The 24318-nt window shown below is 42.5% G+C and overlaps 1 protein-coding gene across 4 annotated transcripts in view; it reads left to right on the top strand.

The window, feature by feature from the left end:
- Window positions 1-24318, top strand: part of tmem255a (transmembrane protein 255A) — a 28157-nt gene extending 3839 nt beyond the window's left edge. Inside the window, exons 2-10 of one of the 4 annotated variants that reach the window (XM_029770643.1) lie at window positions 9592-9734; window positions 16334-16396; window positions 17281-17334; window positions 17726-17815; window positions 21187-21258; window positions 21428-21516; window positions 22183-22381; window positions 22614-22763; window positions 23050-24318. In XM_029770643.1, coding sequence (XP_029626503.1) covers window positions 9592-9734; window positions 16334-16396; window positions 17281-17334; window positions 17726-17815; window positions 21187-21258; window positions 21428-21516; window positions 22183-22381; window positions 22614-22763; window positions 23050-23211 — 1022 coding nt within the window. In that variant the 3' untranslated portion in view covers window positions 23212-24318. Of the gene's footprint in view, window positions 1-9591; window positions 9735-16333; window positions 16397-17277; window positions 17335-17725; window positions 17816-21186; window positions 21259-21427; window positions 21517-22182; window positions 22382-22613; window positions 22764-23049 lie in introns of all 4 variants that reach the window. The other 3 variants (XM_029770644.1, XM_029770642.1, XM_029770645.1) reach the window with 3 other exon arrangements.

The raw sequence follows: 24318 nt of genomic DNA, 5'->3' as shown, positions 1-24318 counted from the left end.
TTGTATTGGAGTCAACATGGGCCAGCATCCCTGTGGAACGCTTTTGACAACTTGTAGCCCCGATGAATTGAGGCTGTTCAGAGGGCAAAAGGGGGTGCAAATCAATATTAGGAAAGTATATAGCATGTTAGTAATAAGAAACAAATGATCAATGTCAAGATGACAAATCATTAAAATCCAGACGGAAAATATTTACACAAGAAGCAACCATTGTGAATGGGATGAGGGGAACAACATGGTTAGTTTAATCATAGCTTTAGATTCCTTGGTTTATACACAGCTGGGTCCTTCCTTGAAATGAGGGCCTTTGTTATTTTAAGTAGAACTTGTACACAAATATTGAATTGTAAAAGCCTGTTACATTAAATGAAGTGCCCATTAAAGACAACATTGAATGAATTTTCAATCAGATTTTTAATATGAACCATTTAAAAAATTTTTTTTTTAACCCACTTCAACCCAACATTTATTCAAATTTTCACCATCATTGTAAAGCCCTAGTTATTTTGATGCTTTGACATAGTCATTTCTGAAGATGATTATTTATTTAATGTAATTAGTGATTCATTTTAAGGTAACAAAAAAGACACCTGTACCATGTCAGTTGAAATGTATTTAATTTTGAGTTTGCATCCCAATATTACATTTTATATACATCACAGAAGACTGAAATATAACAAAATCGTTTGACATTGAAACACAGGATTTTCGTCGTTTAAAAAAAAAAAATGTTAATTAGGAAATTCTGAAAACTATTAATAACATTCCATCCATGAGGCCACTAGAGGGTGATTTGGTAATTTAACTGCAGGAAAGGGCTACATTTAGAGTTCACATGTTAACATGAACTTTTTACATGTGAGGAGAATAACATGTTTTCACTTCACGTGAATTGCAGTGAAAATCAGATATGCCGTTTCACATGTGAAAATTGCACTTAAACATGTGAAATTCAATCACGTGAAAATCACATTTGCAGTTTCATATGTGAAAAACTTCCACGTGATTGTTTTTCACATGTGAACTTGCAATTCCACATGTGAAAGTGAGATTTTCACATGACATTTTTTCACATATGACATTTTTTCACATATGAAACTGCAAATTAGATTTACATCCGATTGTTTTTCACATGTGAACTTGACATTCCACATGTGAAAGTTAAAATCAAATTTGCAGTTTCACATGAAAGAACTCATGTGAAAATCTCACTTTCACATGTGGAATTGCAAGTTCACATGTGGGGTTAAATAATATCATTCTCCTCACATGTGAAAAGATGGTGTTATCATGTTGCAGTTGCAAAGTTTCCACCGGTGGAATTGGGGTGACCACATCTACAGTAGTTCTGCTGTATGAAGGTCACTGCCTGTTAACCTCTCTGGGGTATGTGGGACACACTGCCAAAAGCCAGTGAAATAGCAGGGCGCCAAATACAAAACAACAAAAATCTCATAATTCAAATTTCTCAAACATACAACTATTATATCCCATTTTAAAGATACATTTCTCGTTAATCCAACCACGTTGTCCAATTTTAAAAAGGCTTTACGGTGAAAGCATAACATTAGATTATGTTAGGAAAGCACCTAAAAAGAAAAACCACACAGCCATTTTCCAAGCAAGGAGAGGCGTCACAAAAAACAGAAATACAGATAAAATGAATCACTAACCTTTGATGATCTTCATCACATGGCACTCATAGGACTTCATGTTACACAATACATGTATGTTTTGCTCGATAAAGTTAATATTTATATCCAAAAACCCCATTTTACATTGGCGTGTAATGTTCAGAAATGTTTTGCCTCCCAAAACTTCCGGTGAATGAGCACATCAATTTACAAAAATACTCATCATAAACGTTGATAAAATATTAAACTGTTATTCAAAGAATTATAGATACACTTTTGCTTAATGCAACCGCTGTGTCAGATTTCAAAAAAACTTTACAGCGAAAGCAAATTTTGCAATAACCTGAGTACAGCGTTCAGACACGAAACCAAACCCGCCATTTTGTGGAGTCAACAAAACTCAGAAATAATATTGTAAATATTCACTTACCTTTGATGATCTTCATCAGAATGAATGCACTCCCAGGTATCCCAGGTCCACAATAAATGTTTGTTTTGTTCGATAAAGTCCATAATTTATGTCCAAATACCTCCTTTTGTTCGTGCGTTCAGTCCACTACTCCAAATGCAGGAAGCGCACGCGAATGTCACGACGAAAAGTCAAAAAAAGTTATATTTACGTTCGTAGAAATATGTCAAACGATGTATAGCATCAATCTTTAGGATGTTTTTAACATAAATCTTCAGTAATATTCCAACCGGACAATTCCAATGTCTTCAGAAAGGAAAAGGAACACAGCTCACTCACGTGATTGCGCGCCTCTGAGCTCATGTCATTTCCTCACTCATCTGACTCCAGGCCCTCTTGTTCGCTTCAAATTCACAGTAGAAGTATGAAACAACATTCTAAAGACTGTTGACATCTAGTGGAAGCCGTAGGAAGTGCAAAATGAACCCTAAGTCACTGTATACTGTATAGGCAACTACAAACCTCAGATTTCCCACTTCCTGGTTGGATTTTTCTCAGGTTTTTGCCTGCCATATGAGTTCTGTTATACTCACAGACATCATTCAAACAGTTTTAGAAACTTCAGAGTGTTTTCTATCCAAATCTATACTAATAATATGCATATCCTACCTTCTGAGCCTGAGTAGCAGGCAGTTTAATTTGGGCACGCCTTTCATCCGGACGTCAAAATACTGCCCCCTACCCTAGAGAAGTTAAAGGGGCGGTCCTTAGTTGTTACATCCATTTTTGTACTTGATTCTTGAAAAATGTAATGCATTTTGCCTCATGAGCATAGTTCAACTGTTGTACCCCATCAGTACTCAAAATATAAGCTTGTTTTACTCCAATCTTGGTAAACAAAGTAAATGTAAATAACCTAGTTTAAATCTATAATTTTGATACCATAGATCAGGTATTCCCAAACTGGGGTACGCGCAATGCCGTCAGGGGTACTCCAAATATAAATGTGATTCACATTAATAAAAAATAAAAATATATATATACAGATATACAGTTGCAAGAAAAAATATGTGAACCCTTTGAAATTCCTGCATTTCTGCATAAATTGGTCATAAAATTTTGATTTGATCTTCATCTAAGCCACAACAATAGACAAACACAGTCTGCTTAAACTAATAACACACAAACAATTATGTTTTCATGTCTTTATTTAACACACCATGTAAACATTCACAGTGTAGGGTGGAAAAAAATATGTGAACCCTTGGATTTAATAGCCTTCCCTGTAGCTCAGTTGGTGTTTGCAACGCCAGGGTGGTGGGTTTGATTCCCACGGGGGGCCAGCACAGAAAAAAAATGCAATGTATGAAATTGTATGAAATGTATGCATTCACTACTGTAAGTCGCTCTGGATAAGAGCGTCTGCTAAATGACTCAAATGTAAATGTAATAACTGGTTGACCCGCCTTTGGCAGCAATAAACTCAACCAAATGTTTTCTGTAGTTGCGGATCAGACCTTCACAACGGTCAGGAGGAATTTTGGACCATACATCTTTACAAAACTGTTTCAGTTCAACAATATTCTTAGGATGTCTGGTGTGAACCGCTCTCGTGGTCATGCCACTCCAGAAGGTGTATTTTCTTCTGTTGAAGCCATTCTGTTGTTGATTTAATCTGTGTTTTGGGTCGTTGTCCTGTTGCATCACCCAACTTCTGTAGAGCTTCAATTGACAGACAGACAGCCTTACATTCTCATGCAAAATGTCTTGATAAACTTGGGAATTCATTTTTCCGGCAATGATAGCAAGCTGTTCAGGCCCTGAGGCAACAAAGCAGCCCCAAACCATGATGCTCCCTCCACCATACTTTACAGTTTGGATGAGGTTTTGATGTTGGTGTGCTGTGCCTTTTTTTCTCCACACATAGTGTTGTGTGTTCCTTTCAAACAACTCAAATTTAGTTTAATCTGTCTATAAAATATTTTGCCAGAAGCACTGTGGAACATCCAGGTGCTCTTTTGTGAACTTCAGACGTGCAGCAATGTTTTTTTTGGACAGCAGTGGCTTCTTCCGTGGTGTCCTTCCATGAACACCATTCTTGTTTAGAGTTTTACGTATCGTAGACTCGTCAACAGAGATGTTAGCATGTTCCAGAGATTTCTGTAAGTCTTTAGCTGACACTAGGATTCTTCTTAACCTCATTGAGCATTCTGCACTGTGCTCTTGTGGTCATCTTTGTCGGACGCCCACTCCTAGGGAGAGTAGCAACAGTGCTGAACTTTCTCCATTTATAGACAGTTTGTCTTACTGTGGACTGATGAAGATCAAGGCCTTTAGAGATACTTCTTTAACCCTTTCCAGCTTTATGCAAGTCAACAATTCTTAATCTTAGTTCTTCTGAGATTCACATCAGGCAATGCTTCTTGGGAATAGCAAACAAAAATTGTGTTGAGTTTTTTTTCATAGGGCAAAGCAGCTCGAACGAAAATCTCATTGATTGGACTCCAGGTTAGCTGACTCCTTACTCCAATTAGCTTTTGGAAAAGTCATTAGCCTAGGGGTTCACATACTTTTTCCAACCTACACTGTGAATGTTTAAGTGATGTATTCAATATAGACAAGAAAAATACAATAATTTGTGTGTTATTAGTTTAAGCACACTGTGGTTGTCCATTGTTGTGACATAGATGAAGATCAGATCAAATGTTCTGACTAATTTATGCAGAAATCCAGGTAATTCCAAAGGGTTCACATACTTTTTCTTGCCACTATATATAAACTACTATTCAAAAGTTTGGGGTCACCCTTTTCAAAACCCTTTTGCAATTATGTGAGCACAGCTGAAAACTGTTGTTCTGATTAAAGAAGCAATAAACTGGCCTTTTTTAGACTAGTTGAGTATCTGGAGCATCAGCATTTGTGGGTTCGATTACAGGCTCAAAATGGCCAGAAACAAAGACTCTTTCTTCTGAACCTCGTCAGTCTATTCTTGTTCTGAGAAATGAAGGCTATTCCATGCGAGAAATTGCCAAGAAACTGAAGATCTCATACAACGCTGTGCACTACTCCATTCACAGAACAGCTCAAACTGGCTCTAACCAGAATAGAAAGAGTGGGAAGCCCCGGTGCACAACTGAGCAAGACAAGTACATTAGAGTGTCTAGATTGAGAAACAGACGCCTTACAAGTTTTCAAATGACAGCTTCATTAAATAGTATGCGTAAAACCGGTCAACAGTCAACAGTGAAGAGGTAACTCCGGGATGCTGGCCTTCAGGCAGGGTTCCTCTGTCCAGTGTCTGAAGAGTTGCAACTGCTTCGCAAACAAGCCAGTGAATTCTATGCGTTACAGCTGGATGAGTCAACAGACGTGGCGGACCTGTCCGTTACGTTTATGGGGGGTCAATTAAGAAAGACATCCTCTTCTGTAAACCAGGACAGCAGGAGAGGATATTTTTAAACTACCGGACAGCTTTGTGACATCAAATGGACTTTGGTGGTCAAGATGGGTTGGTATCTCTACTGATGGCGCAAAAGCCATGACAGGGAGACATAGTGGAGTGGTAACGCACATGCAAGCAGTTGCTCCCGACGCTACTTGGGTACACTGCAGCATCCACCGAGAGGCTCTTGCTGCCAAAGGAATGCCTGGCAGCTTGAAATACGTTTTGGACACTACAGTGAAAATGGTTAACTTTGTTAAAGCAAGGCCCCTGAACTCTCGTGTATTTTCTGCACTATGCAATGATATGGGCAGCGACCATGTAACGCTTTTACAACATACTGAAGTGCGCTGGTTACCAAGGAGAAAAGTATTGACACATTTTTTTAAATTGAGAAACGAGCTTAAAGTTTTCTTTACTGACCATAATTTTCACTTATTTTCAGCAAACTTAACATGTGTAAGTAGTTTTATGAACATAACAACATTCAACAACTGAGACATAAACTGAACAAGTTCCACAGACATGTGACTAACAGAAATGGAATAATGTGTCCCTGAACAAAGGGGGGGTCAAAATCAAAAGTAACAGTCAGTATCTGGTGTGGCCACCAGCTGCATTAAGTACTGCAGTCCATCTCCTCCTCATGGACTGCACCAGATTTGCCAGTTCTTGCTGTGAGATGTTACCCCACTCTTCCACCAAGGCACCTGCAAGTTCCCAGACATTTCTGGGGGGGAATGGCCCTAGCCCTCACCCTCCGATCCAACAGGTCCCAGACGTGCTCAATGGGATTGAGATCCGGGCTCTTCGCTGGCCATGGCAGAACACTGACATTCCTGTCTTGCAGGAAATCATGCACAGAACGAGCAGTATGGCTGGTGGCATTGTCATGCTGGAGGGTTGTGCCAGGATGAGCCTGCAGGAAGGGTACCACATGAGGGAGGAGGATGTCTTCCCTGTAACGCACAGTGCTGAGATTGCCTGCAATGACAACAATCTCAGTCCGATGATGCTGTGACACACCGCCCCAGACCATGACGGACCTTCCACCTCCAAATCGATCCCGTTCAAGAGTACAGGCCTCGGTGTAACGCTCATTCTTTTGACGATAAATGTGAATCCGACCATCACCCCTGGTGAGACAAAACTGCGACTCGTCAGTGAAGAGCACTTTTTGGCAGTCCTGTCTGGTCCAGCGACGGTGGGTTTGTGCCCATAGGCGAAGTTGTTGCCGGTGATGTCTGGTGCGGACCTGCCTTACAACAGGCCTACAAGCCCTCAGTCCAGCCTCTCACAGCCTATTGCGGACAGTCTGAGCACTGATGGAGGGATTGTGCGTTCCTGGTGTAACTCGGGCAGTTGTTGTTGCCATCCTGTACCTGTCCCGCAGGTGGGATGATCGGATGTACAGTCGTGGCCAAAAGCTTTGAGAATGACACAAACATTAATTTTCACAAAGTTTGCTGCTTCAGTGTCTTTTGATATTTTTTGTCAGATGTAACTATGGAATACTGAAGTATAATTACAAGCATTTCATAAGTGTCAAAGGCTTTTATTCGCAATTACATGAAGTTGATGCAAAGTGTCAATATTTGCAGTGTTGACCCTTCTTTTTCAAGACCTCTGCAATCTGCTCTGGCATGCTGTCAATTAACTTCTGGGCCACATCCTGACTGATGGCAGCCCATTCTTGCATAATCAATGCTTGGAGTTTGTCAGAATTTGTGAGTTTTGGTTTGTCCACCTGCCTCTTGAGGATTGACCACACGTTCTCAATGGGATTAAGGTCTGGGGAGTTTCCTGGCCATGGACCCAAAATATCGATGTTTTGTTCCCCCGAGCCACTTAGTTATCACTTTTGCCTTATGGCAAGGTTCTCCATCATGCTGGAAAAGGCCTTGTTTGTCACCAAACTGTTCCTGGATGGTTGGGAGAAGTTGCTCTCGGAGGATGTGTTGGTACCATTCTTTATTCATGGTTGTGTTCTTAGGCAAAATTGTCAGTGAGCCCACTCCCTTGGCTAAGAAGCAACGCCACACATGAATGGTCTCAGGATGCTTTACTGTTGGCATGACACAGGACTGATGGTAGCGCTCACCTTGTCTTCTCCGGACAAGCTTTTTTCCGGATGCCCCAAACAATCGGAAAGGGGATTCATCAGAGAAAATGACTTTACCCCAGTCCTCAGCAGTCCAATCCCTGTACCTTTTGCAGAATATCAGTCTGTCCCTGATGTTTTTCCTGGAGAGAAGTGACTCCTTTGTTGCCCTTCTTGACACCAGGCCATCCTCCAAAAGTCTTTGCCTCACTGTGCGTGCAGATGCACTCACACCTGCCTGCTGCCATTCCTGAGCAAGCTCTGTACTGGTGGTTCCCCAATCCCGCAGCTGAATCAACTTTAGGAGACGGTCCTTGCGCTTGCTGGACTTTCTTGGGCGCCCTGAAGCCTTCTTCACAACAATTGAACCGCTCTCCTAGAAGTTCTTGATGATCCGATAAATGGTTGATTTAGGAGCAATCTTACTGGCAGCAATATTCTTGCCTGTGAAGCCATTTTTTGTGCATAGCAATGATGACGGCACGTGTTTCCTTGCAGGTAACCATGTTTGACAGAGGAAGAACAATGATTTCAAGCACCACCCTCCTTTTGAAGCTTCCAGTCTGTTATTCGAACTCAATCAGCATGACAGAGTGATCTTCAGCCTTGTCCTCATCAACACTCACACCTGTGTTAACGAAAGAATCACTGACATGATGTCAGCTGGTCCTTTTGTGGCAGGGCTGAAATGCAGTGGAAATGTTTTTTTTTTGCGATTAAGTTAATTTGTATGGCAAAGAGGGACTTTGCAATTAATTGCAATTCATCTGATCACTCTTCATAACATTCTGGAGTATATGCAAATTGCCATCATTCAAACTGAGGCAGCAGACTTTGTGAAAATTAATATTTGTGTCATTCTCACACCGATCCTGTGCAGGTGTTGTTACTCGTGGTCTGCCACTGCGAGGACAATCAGCTGTCCGTCCTGTCTCCCTTAGCGCTGTCTTAGGCGTCTCTTAGGTGTCTCACAGACTGAGTCTCTCCAATACAACCCAACATTGCAGAGTTATGTGCATCCTTTCAAGCACACCCTTCTCATTGACCTGTGATGAGTTATTCACAGTTGTTGATGAACAAATAAGGTTTTATTTTTAAGATGGCTAAATAAAGAGCAAGATTAATGATTATTATTATATTATTATTTGTGCCCAGGTCCTATAAGAGCTCTGTCACTTTCCACGAGCCGGGTTGTAACACAAACTCATACTCATTCTTATGTTTAATAAATGTATCGTATAGTGTGTGTGTGTGTGTGTGTGTGTGTGTGTGTGTGTGTGTGGCAGGCTTACAATGATGGCAAAAAATAAAAAATTTGAGAGTGCGCTGACACTGGTGCTAGAAGGTTGTACGCAGCTGGAGGTTGAATGTTTGAAGGGGTACGGGACTATAAAATGTTTGGGAACCACTGCCATAGATGATCAGTCCTTGCATTCACAGCGTAGTCTATGGATTTGAGTGGTTGCATTTCTCCAGCCCCATCCCTCAGCTTGTTACTTAAACTGTGGCAGGTTTAACACTTTTAATAGTGTTATTATATTGTACAATCCTCTAGTGAGAGAGTTAATGTTGTGTCATTTATAACAAGCAAAACCTCTGAAGTCCACTACAAAATTCCTATTATTAAAACTTTTTAAGTAACACTACTCAAAAAATGTGTAAGTTGCTCTGGATAAGAGCATCTGCTAAATGACGTAAATGTAAATGTCGAAAGGCACTTAATTGGCGGAATGACCCAGCTAACCAAAACACACTCCTGTTGATATTACCCTATCCATTGAAGAGGTGTGCGTAATGACTAACACAGGGATACTACAGTCCAAATATATTTTAGTACTTTGTTCATTAGTCTACTGTTCATACAATCCAACCAAAATGTTCCATGGCAGGAGTTAAGTTTTCAGGAACACTTTCAGTAGCAAAAACTGTAATGATGATCTGTTAAATGATCTGTATATTGAATGGATATACAAGTATATTGTCTAACGCTGTGTATGTCTTCCAGGATCATTCAAGAAGAGGAAACAGAAGTCCATCATGGTCACTGTGATGTTGCTCATTCTGTCTGTGCTCATCCTTGTCTTTGGACTGGCAGCCACCACCAGGACACAGAACATCACCGTCAGTGGCTACTACCCAGGAATCCTCGTAAGTAGCAGTCTAACATCTTACTGTCTTAGAGATATGTCATATCTCAATGAAAAGAGGGTAACACTACGAATGCATTATGATGCAGTTATAATGCATCGCAAGACTTGTCATGAGTATATGACCCTCTTGTAATGTCTTATAATCATCTCGATCCTGACTAAATACTAGCCATTTCGAGTCAGTTGAAATGTTGATACTTAGAGAGACATACCTTATTATAAGTTTGATTATTATAATACATTATAAAGATTCATACATGCTTATACATTCACACATGCTTATATAATATAATAACAAGTTATAAACAAGACATTTCCTCACATGAAAAATTAAGTTATTATTTACTATTCTATTCTACTCTAAAGCGTGTTATACCTGCAGACTTTAGGTAAAGTGTTACCGAAAGGGTATTCCATACTGTCACGGATGTCGTATGAAAGAGACCAAGGCGCAGCGTGCGTATCGTTCCACATCTTTATTTCTATGTGAAACTATGCAAGACAGACAATAAACAAAAACAACAAACCGTGACGAAGAGGTGCTACCTGCATAAACTCAAAATAATCTCCCACAAACACTAGTGGGAAAAACAACAACTTAAATATGATCCCCAATTTAGAAAAAAGAGCCTAGAACACAACATAGAAAATGTAAACTAGACAAAAACCCAACATAGAAAAAAGAAACTAGAACCAAACATAGAAATAAATAAACTAGACAAAACCCCCCAGTCACGCCCTGACCTACTCTACCATAGAAAATACGAGCTCTCTATGGTCAGGACGTGACACATACAATCAAGGGTAATATCTTCTGGCTGATGTAAGCTGTATTTTACCTAATTTTGAGTGCTAATTAATGATGGTCTCCCAGAAGGAGGATTTTTCCCCACATTCATTATTTAGCATTGTTGTCATTAAAGGCTAAAATATATGTGATCACCTATAAAGTGGCTTCAGAGACCCCATCTATATAAACCTCAGCATTCTGCCTCAGGAGAAAGCAACTGTGTTGATCCTATAGACATGATATTCTATAAAAAATAAGCTCCCTAACAGGAAAAATAAAGTTCCTCTATTATATTCAGTGTGCATGATGACTAGGTTGTCTCTAAGAATAAATAATATATGGTTATTCATCTGAAGAAAGACCAGTGAATCACATTTCAGTTACAAGAATAGGGCAGGTATTGAAGAACAATCTTAACTAGTATAGATCAAGAAAAATGTTATTGTGAGACTTGTATGAATCGAGCTGAGACTGGTTGTACTTTCATTACATCATTCTTACTGGGAGATCAATGCCACGATCATAGATATGGGCCCTGTTTAAATACTTCAGAAATGCATCCAAATCCAAATCAAATTTTATTGGTCACATACACATGGTTAGCAGATGTTAATGCGAGTGTAGTGAAATGCTTGTGCTTCTAGTTCCGACCGTGCAGTAATATCTAACAATTTCACAACAACTACCTCATACACACAAGTGTAAAGGAATGAATAAGAATATGTACATATAAATATATGGATCTGCGATGGCCGAACGGCATAGGCAAGATGCAGTAGATGGTATAGAGTACAGTATATACATATGAGATGAGTAATGTAGGGTATGTAAACATTATATAAAGTGGCATTGTTTAAGTGACTAGTGATACATTTATTACATCCAATTATTAATTATTAAAGTGGCTAGAGATTTGAGTCAGTATGTTGGCAGCAGCCACTCAATGTTAGTGATGGCTGTTTAACAGTCTGATGGCCTTGAGATAGAAGCTGTTTTTCAGTCTCTCGGTTCCAGCTTCGATGCATCTGTACTGACCTCGCCTTCTGGATGATAGCGGGGTGAACAGGCAGTGGCTCGGGTGGTTGTTGTCCTTGATGATCTTTTTGGCCTTCCTGTGACATCGGGTGCTGTAGGTGTCATGGAGGGCATGTAGTTTGCCCCCGGTGATGCGTCGTGCAGACCTCACTACCCTCTGGAGAGCTTTACGATTGTGGGCGGAGCAGTTGCCGTACCAGGCGGTGATACAGCCCGACAGGATGCTCTCGATTGTGCATCTGTAAGCTACATTTCTTCAGCCTCCTGAGGTTGAAGAGGTGCTGTTGTGCCTTCTTCCCCATGCTGTCTGTGTGGGTGGACCATTTCAGTTTGTCCGTGATGTGTACGCCGAGGAACTTAAAACTTTCCACCTTCTCCACTACTGTCCCATCAATGTGGATAGGGGGGTGCTCCCTCTGCTGTTTCCTGAAGTCCTTCCTTTCCTTGAAGTAATCACAGATCTGAATTGGTTGGATTTAGGGTTATACATTTTGGGGAATATTCAGAGGTGGAAACTTTCTGTAGCAAAAATATGGGAATTAACAGAAATATATGCAAATTAATACACTGCTCAAAAAAATAAAGGGAACAATAAAATAACACATCCTAGATCTGAATGAATGAAATAATCTTATTAAATACTGTTTTTTTTACATAGTTCAATGTGCTGACAACAAAATCACACAAAAATAATCAATGGAAATCCAATTTATCAACCCATGGAGGTCTGGATTTGAAGTCACACTCAAAATTAAAGTGGAAAACCACACTACAGGCTGATCCAACTTTGATGTAATGTCCTTAAAACAAGTCAAAATGAGGCTCAGTAGTGTGTGTGGCCTCCACGTGCCTCCCTACAATGCCTGGGCATGCTCCTGATGAGGTGGCGGATGGTCTCCTGAGGGATCTCCTCCCAGACCTGGACTAAAGCATCCGCCAACTCCTGGACAGTCTGTGGTGCAACGTGGCATTGGTGGATGGAGCGAGACATGATGTCCCAGATGTGCTCAATTGGATTCAGGTCTGGGGAACGGGCGGGTCAGTCCATAGCATCAATGCCTTCCTCTTGCAGGAACTGCTGACACACTCCAGCCACATGAGGTCTAGCATTGTCTTGCATTAGGAGGAACCCAGGGCCAACCGCACCAGCATATGGTCTCACAAGGGGTCTGAGGATCTCATCTCGGTACCTAATGGCAGTCAGGCTACCTCTGGCAAGCATATGGAGGGCTGTGCGGCCCCCCAAAGAAATGCCACCCCACACCATGACTGACCCACCGCCAAACCGGTCATGCTGGCGGATGTTGCAGGCAGCAGAACGTTCTCCTCGGCGTCTCCAGACTCTGTCACGTCTGTCACATGTGCTCAGTGTGAACCTGCTTTCATCTGTGAAGAGCACAGGGCGCCAGTGGCGAATTTGCGAATCTTGGTGTTCTCTGGCAAATGCCAAACGTCCTGCACGGTGTTGGGCTGTAAGCACAACCCCCACCTGTGGACGTCGGGCCCTCATACCACCCTCATGGAGTCTGTTTCTGACCGTTTGAGCAGACACATGCACATTTGTGGCCTGCTGGAGGTCATTTTGCAGGGCGCTGGCAGTGCTTCTCCTGCTCCTCCTTGCACAAAGGCGGAGGTAGCAGTCCTGCTGCTGGGTTGTTGCCCTCCTACGGCCTCCTCCACGTCTCCTGATGTACTGGCCTGTCTCCTGGTAGCGCCTCCATGTTCTGGACACTACGCTGACAGACACAGCAAACTTTCTTGCCACAGCTCGCATTGATGTGCCATCCTGGATGAGCTGCACTACCTGAGCCACTTGTGTGGGTTGTAGACTCCGTCTCATGCTACCACTAGAGTGAAAGCACCGGCAGCATTCAAAAGTGACCAAAACATCAGCCAGGAAGCATAGGAACTGAGAAGTGGTCTGTGGTCACCAGCTGCAGAACCACTCCTTTATTGGGGGTCTTGCTAATTGCCTATAATTTCCACCTGTTGTCTATTCCATTTGCACAACAGCATGTGAAATGTATTGTCAATCAGTGTGGCTTCCTAAGTGGACAGTTTGATTTCACAGAAGTGTGATTGACTTGGAGTTACATTGTGTTGTTTAAGTGTTTAAGTTCCCTTTATTTTTTTGAGCAGTGTATGAATACAATTTAAAATGTAGATATTCTTTGCATTGGATATATTTACCATATCATATGGAGACAGAAACATAAACCCTTTACCTCATCATAAGTAGACATAATTACAAATGATTAAGTCCTTCCAATAGATATATATAAAATAAAAAATGTTACGAATTGAACTTTAATTAAATGAGCTGACTCTTCATGGGATGATTTCACTGAACAACAAAAGAAAGGGAATTTTGAATGATCCCCAATGATCCATTGCATCTCCCAAAAATGTTTTCAACATACATCTGTAAAATTATAGTCTAGAAACTAAAGCTTTCGTTGTCTTCCTCTCAGGCTTCCATGTCTTCTCCCTGGACCTCCTCAATGTCCACCTCTTGAACATCAAACTCTGAGGCTTCATCTTCACTATAATTTTCCAACCTCGTTGAGGATGTCTCATTGTCAGGCTCAAAAAGCCCGGACGGCCACCAAAAAGCCCGGATGGCCACCAATTTTTCAACCCTTGTATTGGTCAGCCTGTTGCGTGCTTTGGTGTGTGTGTTCCCAAACAAGGACCGGTTGCGCTCTGAGGCGGCTGATGTTGGTTGGATTTGGAGGATGATGGAGGCAACAGGGGAAAGAGCCTCAGATTCACAAAGTCCCTTCCACCAGGTGGCTGATGAGATATGTTGGCTTCTCCATCCCAAAACCCTTACTTGGAAGTGTACTTCGCCAGACTGCCAAGAACCTTGCCCTCATCCAGGCCAAGGTGGCGAGACACGGTAGTAATGACACCATAGGCCTTGTTGTTCTCTGCACCAGACAGGATGCTCTTGCCAGCATACTTGAGGTCCAACATGTACGCTGCAGAGTGTATGGGCTTCAGGCAGAAGTCTTCACGCTTTTTGATGTATTCCAGAACTGCAGTTAACTCTGCTTGGAGCAACAGTGAAGTGGGCAGGGCAGTACGGATTTCTTCTCTTACATCTGAAAGCAGAGTCTGAACATCAGACAGGATGGCATTGTCTCTTTCAATCCATCAATGGCTACTGCTATAGGTTTCAGGCTGCTTACCACTCTCTCCCAAAATACATAATCCAGGAGGATCCTCTTGATGGGGCTGTCCATATCGGCAGACTGTGATATTATGGCCATTTCTTGGAGAGACTCCTTCCCCTCAGGAGACTATCAAACATGATGATAACACCATTCCAATGGATGTTGCTGGGCAGCTTCAATGTGGTGCTCTTATTCTTCTCACTTTGCTTGGTGAGGTAGATTGCTGCTATAACTTGATGACCCTTTACATACCTAACCATTTCCTTGGCTCTCTTGTAGAGTGTATCCATTGTTTTCAGTGCCATGATGTCCTTGAGGAGCAGATTCAATGCATTAGCAGCACAGCCAATGGGTGTGATGTGAGGTAGGACTCCTCCACTTTATACCAAGCAGCCTTCATGTTCACAGCATTGTCTGTCACAAGTGCAAATACCTTCTGTGGTCCAAGGTCATTGATGACTGCCTTCAGCTCATATGCAATGTAGAGACCGGTGTGTCTGTTGTCCCTTGTGTCTGTGCTCTTGTAGAATACTGGTTGAGGGGTGGAGATGTAGTTAATTATTCCTTGCCCACAAACATTTTACCACCCATCAGAGATGAATGCAATACAGTCTGCTTTCTCTATGATTTGCTTGACCTTCACTTGAACTCTGTTGAACTCTGCATCCAGCAAATGAGTAGATAAAGCATGTCTGGTTGGAGGGGTGTATGCTGGACATTGCCTGTGAGCATCAGAGGTGAACCAGTTGCATACACAACTCGAGCAAGACCATCAGCATTTCTCTGACTACGTTCCTCCATTGAGTCCAAAATAAATCTGATTCCAGGAGGACTGTGAGCTGTTGCTATCAATAAGGTATCTGATTCATCATTTTCACCTCAAATATAGGTAGAGGGACTTTTGTCAGAGGTTGTTTGTTGTGAGCACTGAGGGAACTTTATGCACTTGGCCAGGTGATTCTGCATCTTTCTGCATCTACACGATAAAGGCAAAAAAGTTGGATGCTACTAGAACTTTGTCGGTACTTAATCAGACCTAGACCCTGTCACACTGAACAAGCCAAGACGTACAACGATTGTTTACGACCTAAGAATTTGCCCACAACGTGGTCTGAGAAGTCAAAATCATGGCATAAATTAGGCTAAAATCATACAGTCTGCAAAGGCCTTTAGCGAGTACCACTTCCTTCCAATTCAGCCCATACCTGGCACGAACTCGAGACCTCTGCCTTGCTCTCCTGAAGCGTCTTACCAGTCAGTGCCGCACGAATATCTAGCTATTTATTGGCGCAGGTGGGGACACTTCAGGCTGAGGAGTAAGTTTCACATCCACATTTCACATGTGCTACACTTAGGTCAAGGAAACATTTCTACAGAATTTGAACTTGGTCATTTTCTATCACAATAATTGGGATTGATTATTTCCGGGGAAAAGTAATTTGGGTGAACTAAATAGAAGGACCATTTCCTGATCCTGAATGAGTCAACAGAAGTGAAGTGTTGTGTTCTATTTGCTGTTGGTCTTTATTACCGTTCAAATGAATTTCCCATTTAGTCCGGTTCGACTGGTGACCTAACATTGTGCTCTTTTTTCAGCTGGGCTTAGGCTCCTTTCTCGGAATCATCGGAGCCCATTTGATAGAAGATAAGAGGCAGATGGTAAGAGTATTTATATTACGCCTGCGCTTCCATATTAGTTTCGATGCCACACCTCTATAGTTCTCTGCAGACGAACACCGCCAATAACCCAATTAAATTCGTCAAGCTACAATCACTTGACATTGATAGACTACGCCCAAATTGTGGTCTTCATGTGGCATGGGCACAGAAACACTGCTACCTTCTCTAGCAGAATGTCACAGTTGGCTCACAGGGATTTTAGCATGAGTGTCAGAACATGTATCTTAGGGCTTCTTGCGAGATTCAGCCAGAAATAAACATGTGTAAGAGGGGGACAGATGTCCACGCAGGAATGTATGGACGGAACTGCAGATGAGAGCCATGGGGTGTTGCCAGGGGCGTAGCTACTCCCCAGTGGAGCTGTTGCAAAAAACCAACAACATACAAATGTTTCATTTTGCACCATCCACATCCACTCATGTATGCATGATTTTAGATGTCAACATTTAGAAATATTTTTGTTGATGTTGCCACATACACATCAACATATTTAGTAAGCATAGATGGAATATATTGCCATGGAAGGAATCTTGGCTCAGACACAAGTCCCTGCATTTGCTGGTAGCTGTTGAATGTGTTGTGTCACTGGCTACTGCTTCCCTCCTATCCTCTTTTTCCAGGGAGGGCTGCAGGGTGTTGTGGGTGGCAGGTAGCCTAGCAGTTAAGAGCGTTGGGCCAGTAACCCGAAAGGTTGCTGGTTCAAATCCCTGAGCCAACTCGGGTCAAAATCTGTCCATGTGCCCTTGAGCTATGCAGTTAACCCTAACTGCTCCTGTAAGTCGCTCTGGATAAGACCGTCTGCTAAATGGATAAAATGTAGAAATTGTTGTGTAATTGAATACGTGCTGTCTTTCTCTGAGGAGTGGAAGGGACTGAAAAGAGCTGGGTACCTTTCCAGATGTGGTGCAGGCACCAAGGTGACAGCCAGAGCACTCTATCATTGTTGCCCTCTACCTCCCCTCGCCGGGAACATTCATACTCACGCAGGCTACATTCTCAGTGACTTGGCTTACATCATGTGTACTTATATACACACTCACCTCATGTAGTCATGCACACACTATCATAGGGCACCTGCAACAGCTACAATGCCACATTAAATTAATCATATTACAACTTCAATACATAATGTAGTAGGTAATACATCATATAAAATAAATAAATGTACAGCATTAGATGCAGAACAACACAATGATTTATTCATGGAATGAGAATATTCCCCCTGATTTGACTTTGCTATGGAAGATAAGACAAAGGTCTGAGTGGAAAGCACTTTGTTTCTCTTGTCACTCTTTGTGTGTCTTCCAGCTGGTGGCGTCCATTATGTTCATCAGTTTTGGAGTGGTGGCTGCCTTCTGCTGTGCCATTGTGGATGGGGTGTTTGCAGCAAGACACATTGTGAGTACCAGTAACAAACACAGCGAGTAAGCCAAGTTCTAAGCAGCAAACATACAGAAGACAGATGCACAGGATACCATGCAGTCATATGGAATGTCAATGTTTCAGTGTTATTACATAGTAACCACACCAATAACGGATTTAATATATAATCTGACCATTGCCACTTGATTATACCATTGTTTTGTACCTTTTCAATTTTCCATGAGAAATTATTATTTACATACAGGTTACTTACGTATAGATTATGATACAAGTTCATTTGCATCTTGTGTTGTTGGAGTGTATTCTGCTGGTGTGGTTTATTTGTCACGTGCGCCGAATACAACCGGTGTAGACCTTACAGTGAAATGCTTACTTACAGGCTCTAACCAATAGTGGAAAAAAGGTATTAGGTGAACAATAGGTAAGTAAAGAAATAAAACAACAGTAAAAAGACAGGCTATATACAGTAGCGAGGCTATAAAAGTAGCGAGGCTACATCCAGACACCGGTTAGTCAGGCTGATCGAGGTAGTATGTACATGTAGATATGGTTAACTTCTATGGGCTAGTTGGGACGCTAGCGTCCCACCTGCGGGACACAGCCAGTGAAATTTCAGGGCAGAAAAAATAAAAAAATAAAAAATGTCATAATTTCTCAAACATACGACTATTTTACACCATTTTAAAAGATACACTTCTCGTTAATCTAACCACATTGTCCGATTTCAAAAAGGCTTTACAGCGAAAGCAAAACATTAGATTATGTTAGGAGAGTACATAGCCCAAAATAATCACACAGCCATTTTCCAAGCAAGGACATGTGTCAATAAAACACAGCTAAATGAAGCACTAACCTTTGACGATCTTCATCAGATGACACTCCTAGGGCATTATGTTACACAATACATGTATGTTTTGTTCGATAAAGTTAATGTTTATATCCAAAAACAGCATTTTACATTGGCGCATGATATTCAGAAAATGTATTCCCACCAAAACGTCCGGTGAATGTGCACATCAATTTACAAAAATACTCATCATAAACATTGACAAAATACATAATTTTTTAAGAATTATAGATAGACTACTCCTTTATGCAACCACTGTGTCAGATTTTAAAATAGCTTTACGGAGAAAGCACATTTTTCAATATTCTGAGTACATAGCTCAGCCATCACGGCGAGCTATTCAGACACCCGCCAAATTCGGGGCAACCTAAACTCAGAATTAGTATTAGAAATATTGTATTACCTTTGCTGATCTTCGTCAGAATGCACTCCCAGGACTGCTACTTCCACAAGAAATGTTGTTTTTGTATACAATAATCCATATTTATGTCCAAATACCTCCGTTGTGTTCGTGCGTTCAGAGCACTATCCAAAGGGTAACGCCCAAGCGCAGAACAAGAGCCGAAAAGTCAAAATGTTCCATTAACGTACTTAGAAGCATGTCAAACGCTGTTTAAAATCAATCTTTATGGTATTTTTAACGTAAAATTGCGATAACATTCCAACCGGACAATAGCATATTCATTCAAGAAGAAAAAGAAGGAGGGGCGTGCTCGCGGGACCGAGAATATCCAATCCCTTTGTTGCCAGGCAGACCACTCAGTGAATGAGCTCCTATACTCTGCCCAGTGACAGGAAAATGCTCAAACCACTTTCTGAAGGCTTTAGACAGCCAATGGAAGCCTTAGGAAGTGCAACGTCACCCCACAGACACTGGAGCTTCGATAGAGAATCAAAAGAAGAACTACAATTCTCAGACTTTTCACTTCCTGCTTGGATTTTTCTCAGGTTTTTGCCTGCCATATGAGTTCTGTTATACTCACAGACACCATTCAAACAGTTTTAGAAACTTCCGAGTGTTTTCCATCCAAATCTACTAATAATATGCATATTCTAGTTTCTGGGCCAGAGTAGTAACCTGTTTAAATTTGGTACATTTTTAATCCGGCCGTGAAAATACTGCCCCCTAGCCCAGACAGGTTAAAGTGACTATGCATATATGATGAAAAGAGAGTAGCAGTAGCGTAAAAGAGGGGTTGGCGGGTGGTGGGTGGCGGGACACAATGCAGATAGCCCGGTTAGCCAATGTGCGGGAGGACTGGTTGGTCGGCCCAATTGAGGTAGTATGTACATGAATGTATAGTTAAAGTGACTATGCATATATGACAAACAGGGAGTAGCAGCAGCGTAAAAAGAGGGGTTGGGGGGGCACACAATGCAAATAGTCCGGGTAGCCATTTGATTACCTGTTCAGGAGTCTTATTGCTTGGGGGTGAAAACTGTTGAGAAGTCTTTTTGTCCTAGACTTCGCACTCCGGTACTGCTTGCCATGCGGTAGTAGAGAGAACAGTCAATGACTGGGGTGGCTGGGGTCTTTGACAATTTTTAGGGCCTTCCTTTGACACTGCCTGGTGTAGAGGTCCTGGATGGCAGGCAGCTTAGCCCCAGTGATGTACTGGGCCATACGCACTACCCTCTGTAGTGCCTTGCGGTCAGAGGCCGAGCAACTGCCGTACCAGGCAGTGCTGCAACCAGTCAGGATGCTCTCGATGTTGCAGCTGTAGAACCTTTTGAGGATCTCAGGACCCATGCCAAATCTTTTTAGTTTCCTGAGGGGGAATAGGCTTTGTCGTGCCCTCTTCACGACTGTCTTGGTGTGTTTGGACCATTCTAGTTTGTTGGTGAGGAACTTGAAGCTCTCAACCTGCTCCACTACAGCCCCGTCGATGAGAATGGGGGCGTGCTCGGTCCTCCTTTTCCTGTAGTCCACAATCATCTCCTTAGTCTTGGTTACGTTGAGGGATAGGTTGTTATTCTGGCACCACATGGCCAGGTCTCTGACCTCCTCCCTATAGGCTGTCTCGTCATTGTCGGTGATCAGCCCTACCACTGTTGTGTCGTCTGCAAACTTAATGATGGTGTTGGAGTCGTGCCTGGCCATGCAGTCGTGGGTGAACAGGGAGTACAGGAGGGGACTGAGCACGCACCCCTGTGGAGCTCCAGTGTTGAGGATCAGCGTGGCAGATGTGTTGCTACCTACCCTCACCACCTGGGGGCAGCCCGTCAGGAAGTCCAGGATCCAGTTGCAGAGGGAGGTGTTTAGTCCCAGGATCCTTAGCTTAGTGATGAGCTTTGAGGGTACTATGGTGTTGAACGCTGAGCTGTAGTCAATTAATAGCATTCTCACATAAGTGTTCCTTTTGTCCAGGTGGGAAAGGGCAGTGTGGAGTGCAATAGCAATTGCATCATATGTGGATCTGTTTGGGCGGTATGCAAATTGGAGTGGGTCTAGGGTCTACTGCTGTTGTTTCTTTACTGATGTGTAAAACCTAAACAGTAGGATAAAATGTGGATATGATGACTTTGTGTTGCGCCCCAGGACCTTAGACCCTACTACGCCGGTCGCTGTGATTTCCACGCCAATTCAAAACCCTCTGTTGATTATGAAGATGTGAGTGCACACTTAATTCCTGTTGACCTCATATCACCACTTTGTTGAAAGGTTAACTTAAAATTGTTTAAATGTTGCCTTAGAGTTGAAAATCCATTACTTTCACATAATATAGAGCATGACCCATATGCATTATCATGTCATAAGTGACTATCTGTGTTAAATCTAGGTTCACTGCCAGACAGCAGCCCGGGCTACCTGTAACTTACGTGTGAAATCCAATACCTGTTACTGCTGTGACCTCTACAACTGTGGCAAGTGAGTTTGCTAAGCCTCCTTCACAAATTCCTATCATTAGAGGATTATTTTGATTATTTTTCTGCCTGAGGGGCAGCTAAACTCAGCTCAATTTTGTTTGATTATTTACTTCTTTGCCTCAAATGTATACACTTGTTGTTTTAGTGTCTTTTTAGTTGCTTTAAAGGTCAGCACTGCTTATGTTTCAGAGAACACCCTCTTTTGGGACATGCGAATAAAGATGTTTTGAAAAAGTTTAGGAAAACGTCCATGATTTGGAAGTAGGTCCCTTTCTTTTAGCCCCTTGTGAAACATTGTTGTGGTTGATTTTAAGAGTAGCTGTGTATAAGTCTTCCTGCTTGGAATACACCATGGGAATGATTGGATGCCCTGCCCTCACTCTTACATGAAGACCAATCCTCATACCCGTTTCCCAACTCTCTCTCTCTAGTAGCTGTAGCTACAGTAGTTCCCCCTTTCCAACTTGATTTGAAACTGTCATCCGTTTTACAACCAAAGGTGCACTTGTGTTCATTTCTATGTTGTTGATTTGGGATTTATGCCTGCCTGTCATTTTCCTGTCAAAAATACACAATGAATGTCATAGGCATGACACATTTCTCTTTAGCCTTGCATCTCAATAAGGTGGTTCTTACTTCTGTATGTCTTTACTCGTTCTCCTTCCTGATCTCGTCCACCCACCTCTCCCGCACACTGGCCCAGCCGTGTGGAGCTTATGGGGGGCTACCATGAGTATACGGAGGTGGGGAGCTGCGAGGACGTGGTGCACCTCTACCACCTGCTGTGGTCCGTCATCATTCTCAACATTGCCGCTCTCTTCCTGGGCATCATTACCGCCGCCGTGCTGGGAGGTTTCAAGGACTTGGTGAGACGAGCAGCAGGGTTGTATTTATTAGGGCACATCCTAGCATAACGTTTTAAAGCGTTTTTCAACAGAAAAAAAGGAAAGCAAGCGGTTATTATTAGACAAGTCCAGGTATTCCCCCCCGGATGCAAATTCTCAGTATATGTGGCCCTTAGTGTTGCCCTTTGTGACGTGCACACACCATGAACCACAGGTATCAGTATTGCTCATTATATCTTTGTGTTTTGGACAGACGCCCATGCTGACCCCTGACTTGTCTGAATCAGAGCCCCTTCCTGCAGCCCCTTTCACCTTAGTGTTTCCAGCTCCCAGCAGCCCCTCGTTCAACCCCAATTACAACATTGCCACCTACCTGCCACCCTACACTGCCTACGACCTGCAGGTAATATACTACTAATACCCATCATACATTATCCCCCACATAGCCACAACTAACAGAAATAATGCATTAGGACTGAAGACTAACTTGAACTATGTGTGGGTAAGTCAAACTTTTGAGGAGATCACGCATTTATGTCAATGGTAAATATGCACAAATTCAAGTTACACTGGTGGATTTCAAGTTAAGATTCTGTCCTTACTGCTTGATCATAGTATGAGTACTCTGCAAACTCGAGTCATCTGTCTTGTTTTAACTCCGGCTCATCTTCTCCCTCCCTTCTCCTCAGGGCTCCAGCATGATGTTCCCTGACTCTTCTGGCCTGTCTGATGACTCCCAGTCAGGGGCTAGCCACATAGAGGCCAGCCGCATGTGGCCCACCCTGGTCCCTCCACGCTACTCTCCCCCTTACTTCCCCCCCGATGAGAAGCCCCCACCATACAGCCCCTAGGAGAGTGGCTGGTCCTGGGAAAGAACAGGGGAGGGCATCCGGCATCATCTCCTCTTTTTCCAGCTGCATTAACAACAATGGGCATTGATGGATGTTGGTGGGCCTTGAATATTAACCTGTTTGAAAGAGAGCTGCTGCTACATCTGGTGCTCCATACCTTTCTAAAGCAGCCAAGCCTGCCTGGGCTTTGTGTATGCAGAGACAAGGAGTTACTGGAAGAAAAAAATTGCATGCGTCACTGATGTGACTAGAAGCCAGTGCCATTTGTCATAGGAGGGCTGCAAGGTTCATTCATCCCCCAATAAATATAGCCTGTTAGGATTCAGTTCAGCCCAACCTGGATGGAGCGGGGGATATAACAAGATGCTGCTTGCCCTACACACTTTTCTCAGCAGACTCTCTGTCGGTGCCAGTTCGCTCCCTACATCTTTCCCTTGGCCCTACCTATTCTATGTTTGCAGGGGTCTGGATAGGTATAAACAGTGTAGTGGGGAATGTAAACATCCTATCGTTTACACCTTAAAGTTCTGCAAACATCGAAGAGTTAGAGCCAAGGTGCGAATTGGGATCGGTTGTACTTGTATCAAAAACAAGCTTACCTCGCTCAAGATACCAGGACTGTCTACAGATGTGCCTTATCCATATCTGTCGACTCTCAGAGAAGCACCAGTTATCCTGACCAGATTAGAAGCTCGCCACCTTGGACAATGTGGTCTCCTCCCTCTGACTCGCACCTCAGTCAGTGTCTCGCTTTCTCTCTCTGCCTTAGTATAGTATGAATGCTTTCTGTCAAAAGTGGCACCGTGATTGCTCCTTATTTTTTGCATTGCCTTTAAGTGACATGACACTGGTGTCGTGGTTTGGGAATGGTTTGTCTGATTCGGGACTGATTTATACGCCTTGGTAATGTCACATTGAACCAGTATTAATACTGTTAGATTGCTTTCAAGCTCAACTTTTTGTGTATTTCCATTAGGACTAAAAGTGTATAGCTTGTAATTTACTGTACATCATTAGAAATATAATCTGTAACGTTGCTTGGACATATGTAAAGGTACACAATTGTATCTCGTAATGTAAAATGAAGGTATTGAAGCATAGATCACA

The sequence above is a fragment of the Salmo trutta genome, chromosome 13, assembly GCF_901001165.1.
Source record: "Salmo trutta chromosome 13, fSalTru1.1, whole genome shotgun sequence".
Classification (NCBI taxonomy): Eukaryota; Metazoa; Chordata; class Actinopteri; order Salmoniformes; family Salmonidae; genus Salmo; species Salmo trutta.
Note: the sequence above shows the minus strand (reverse complement) of the source record. Positions and strands in the feature narration are given on the sequence as shown.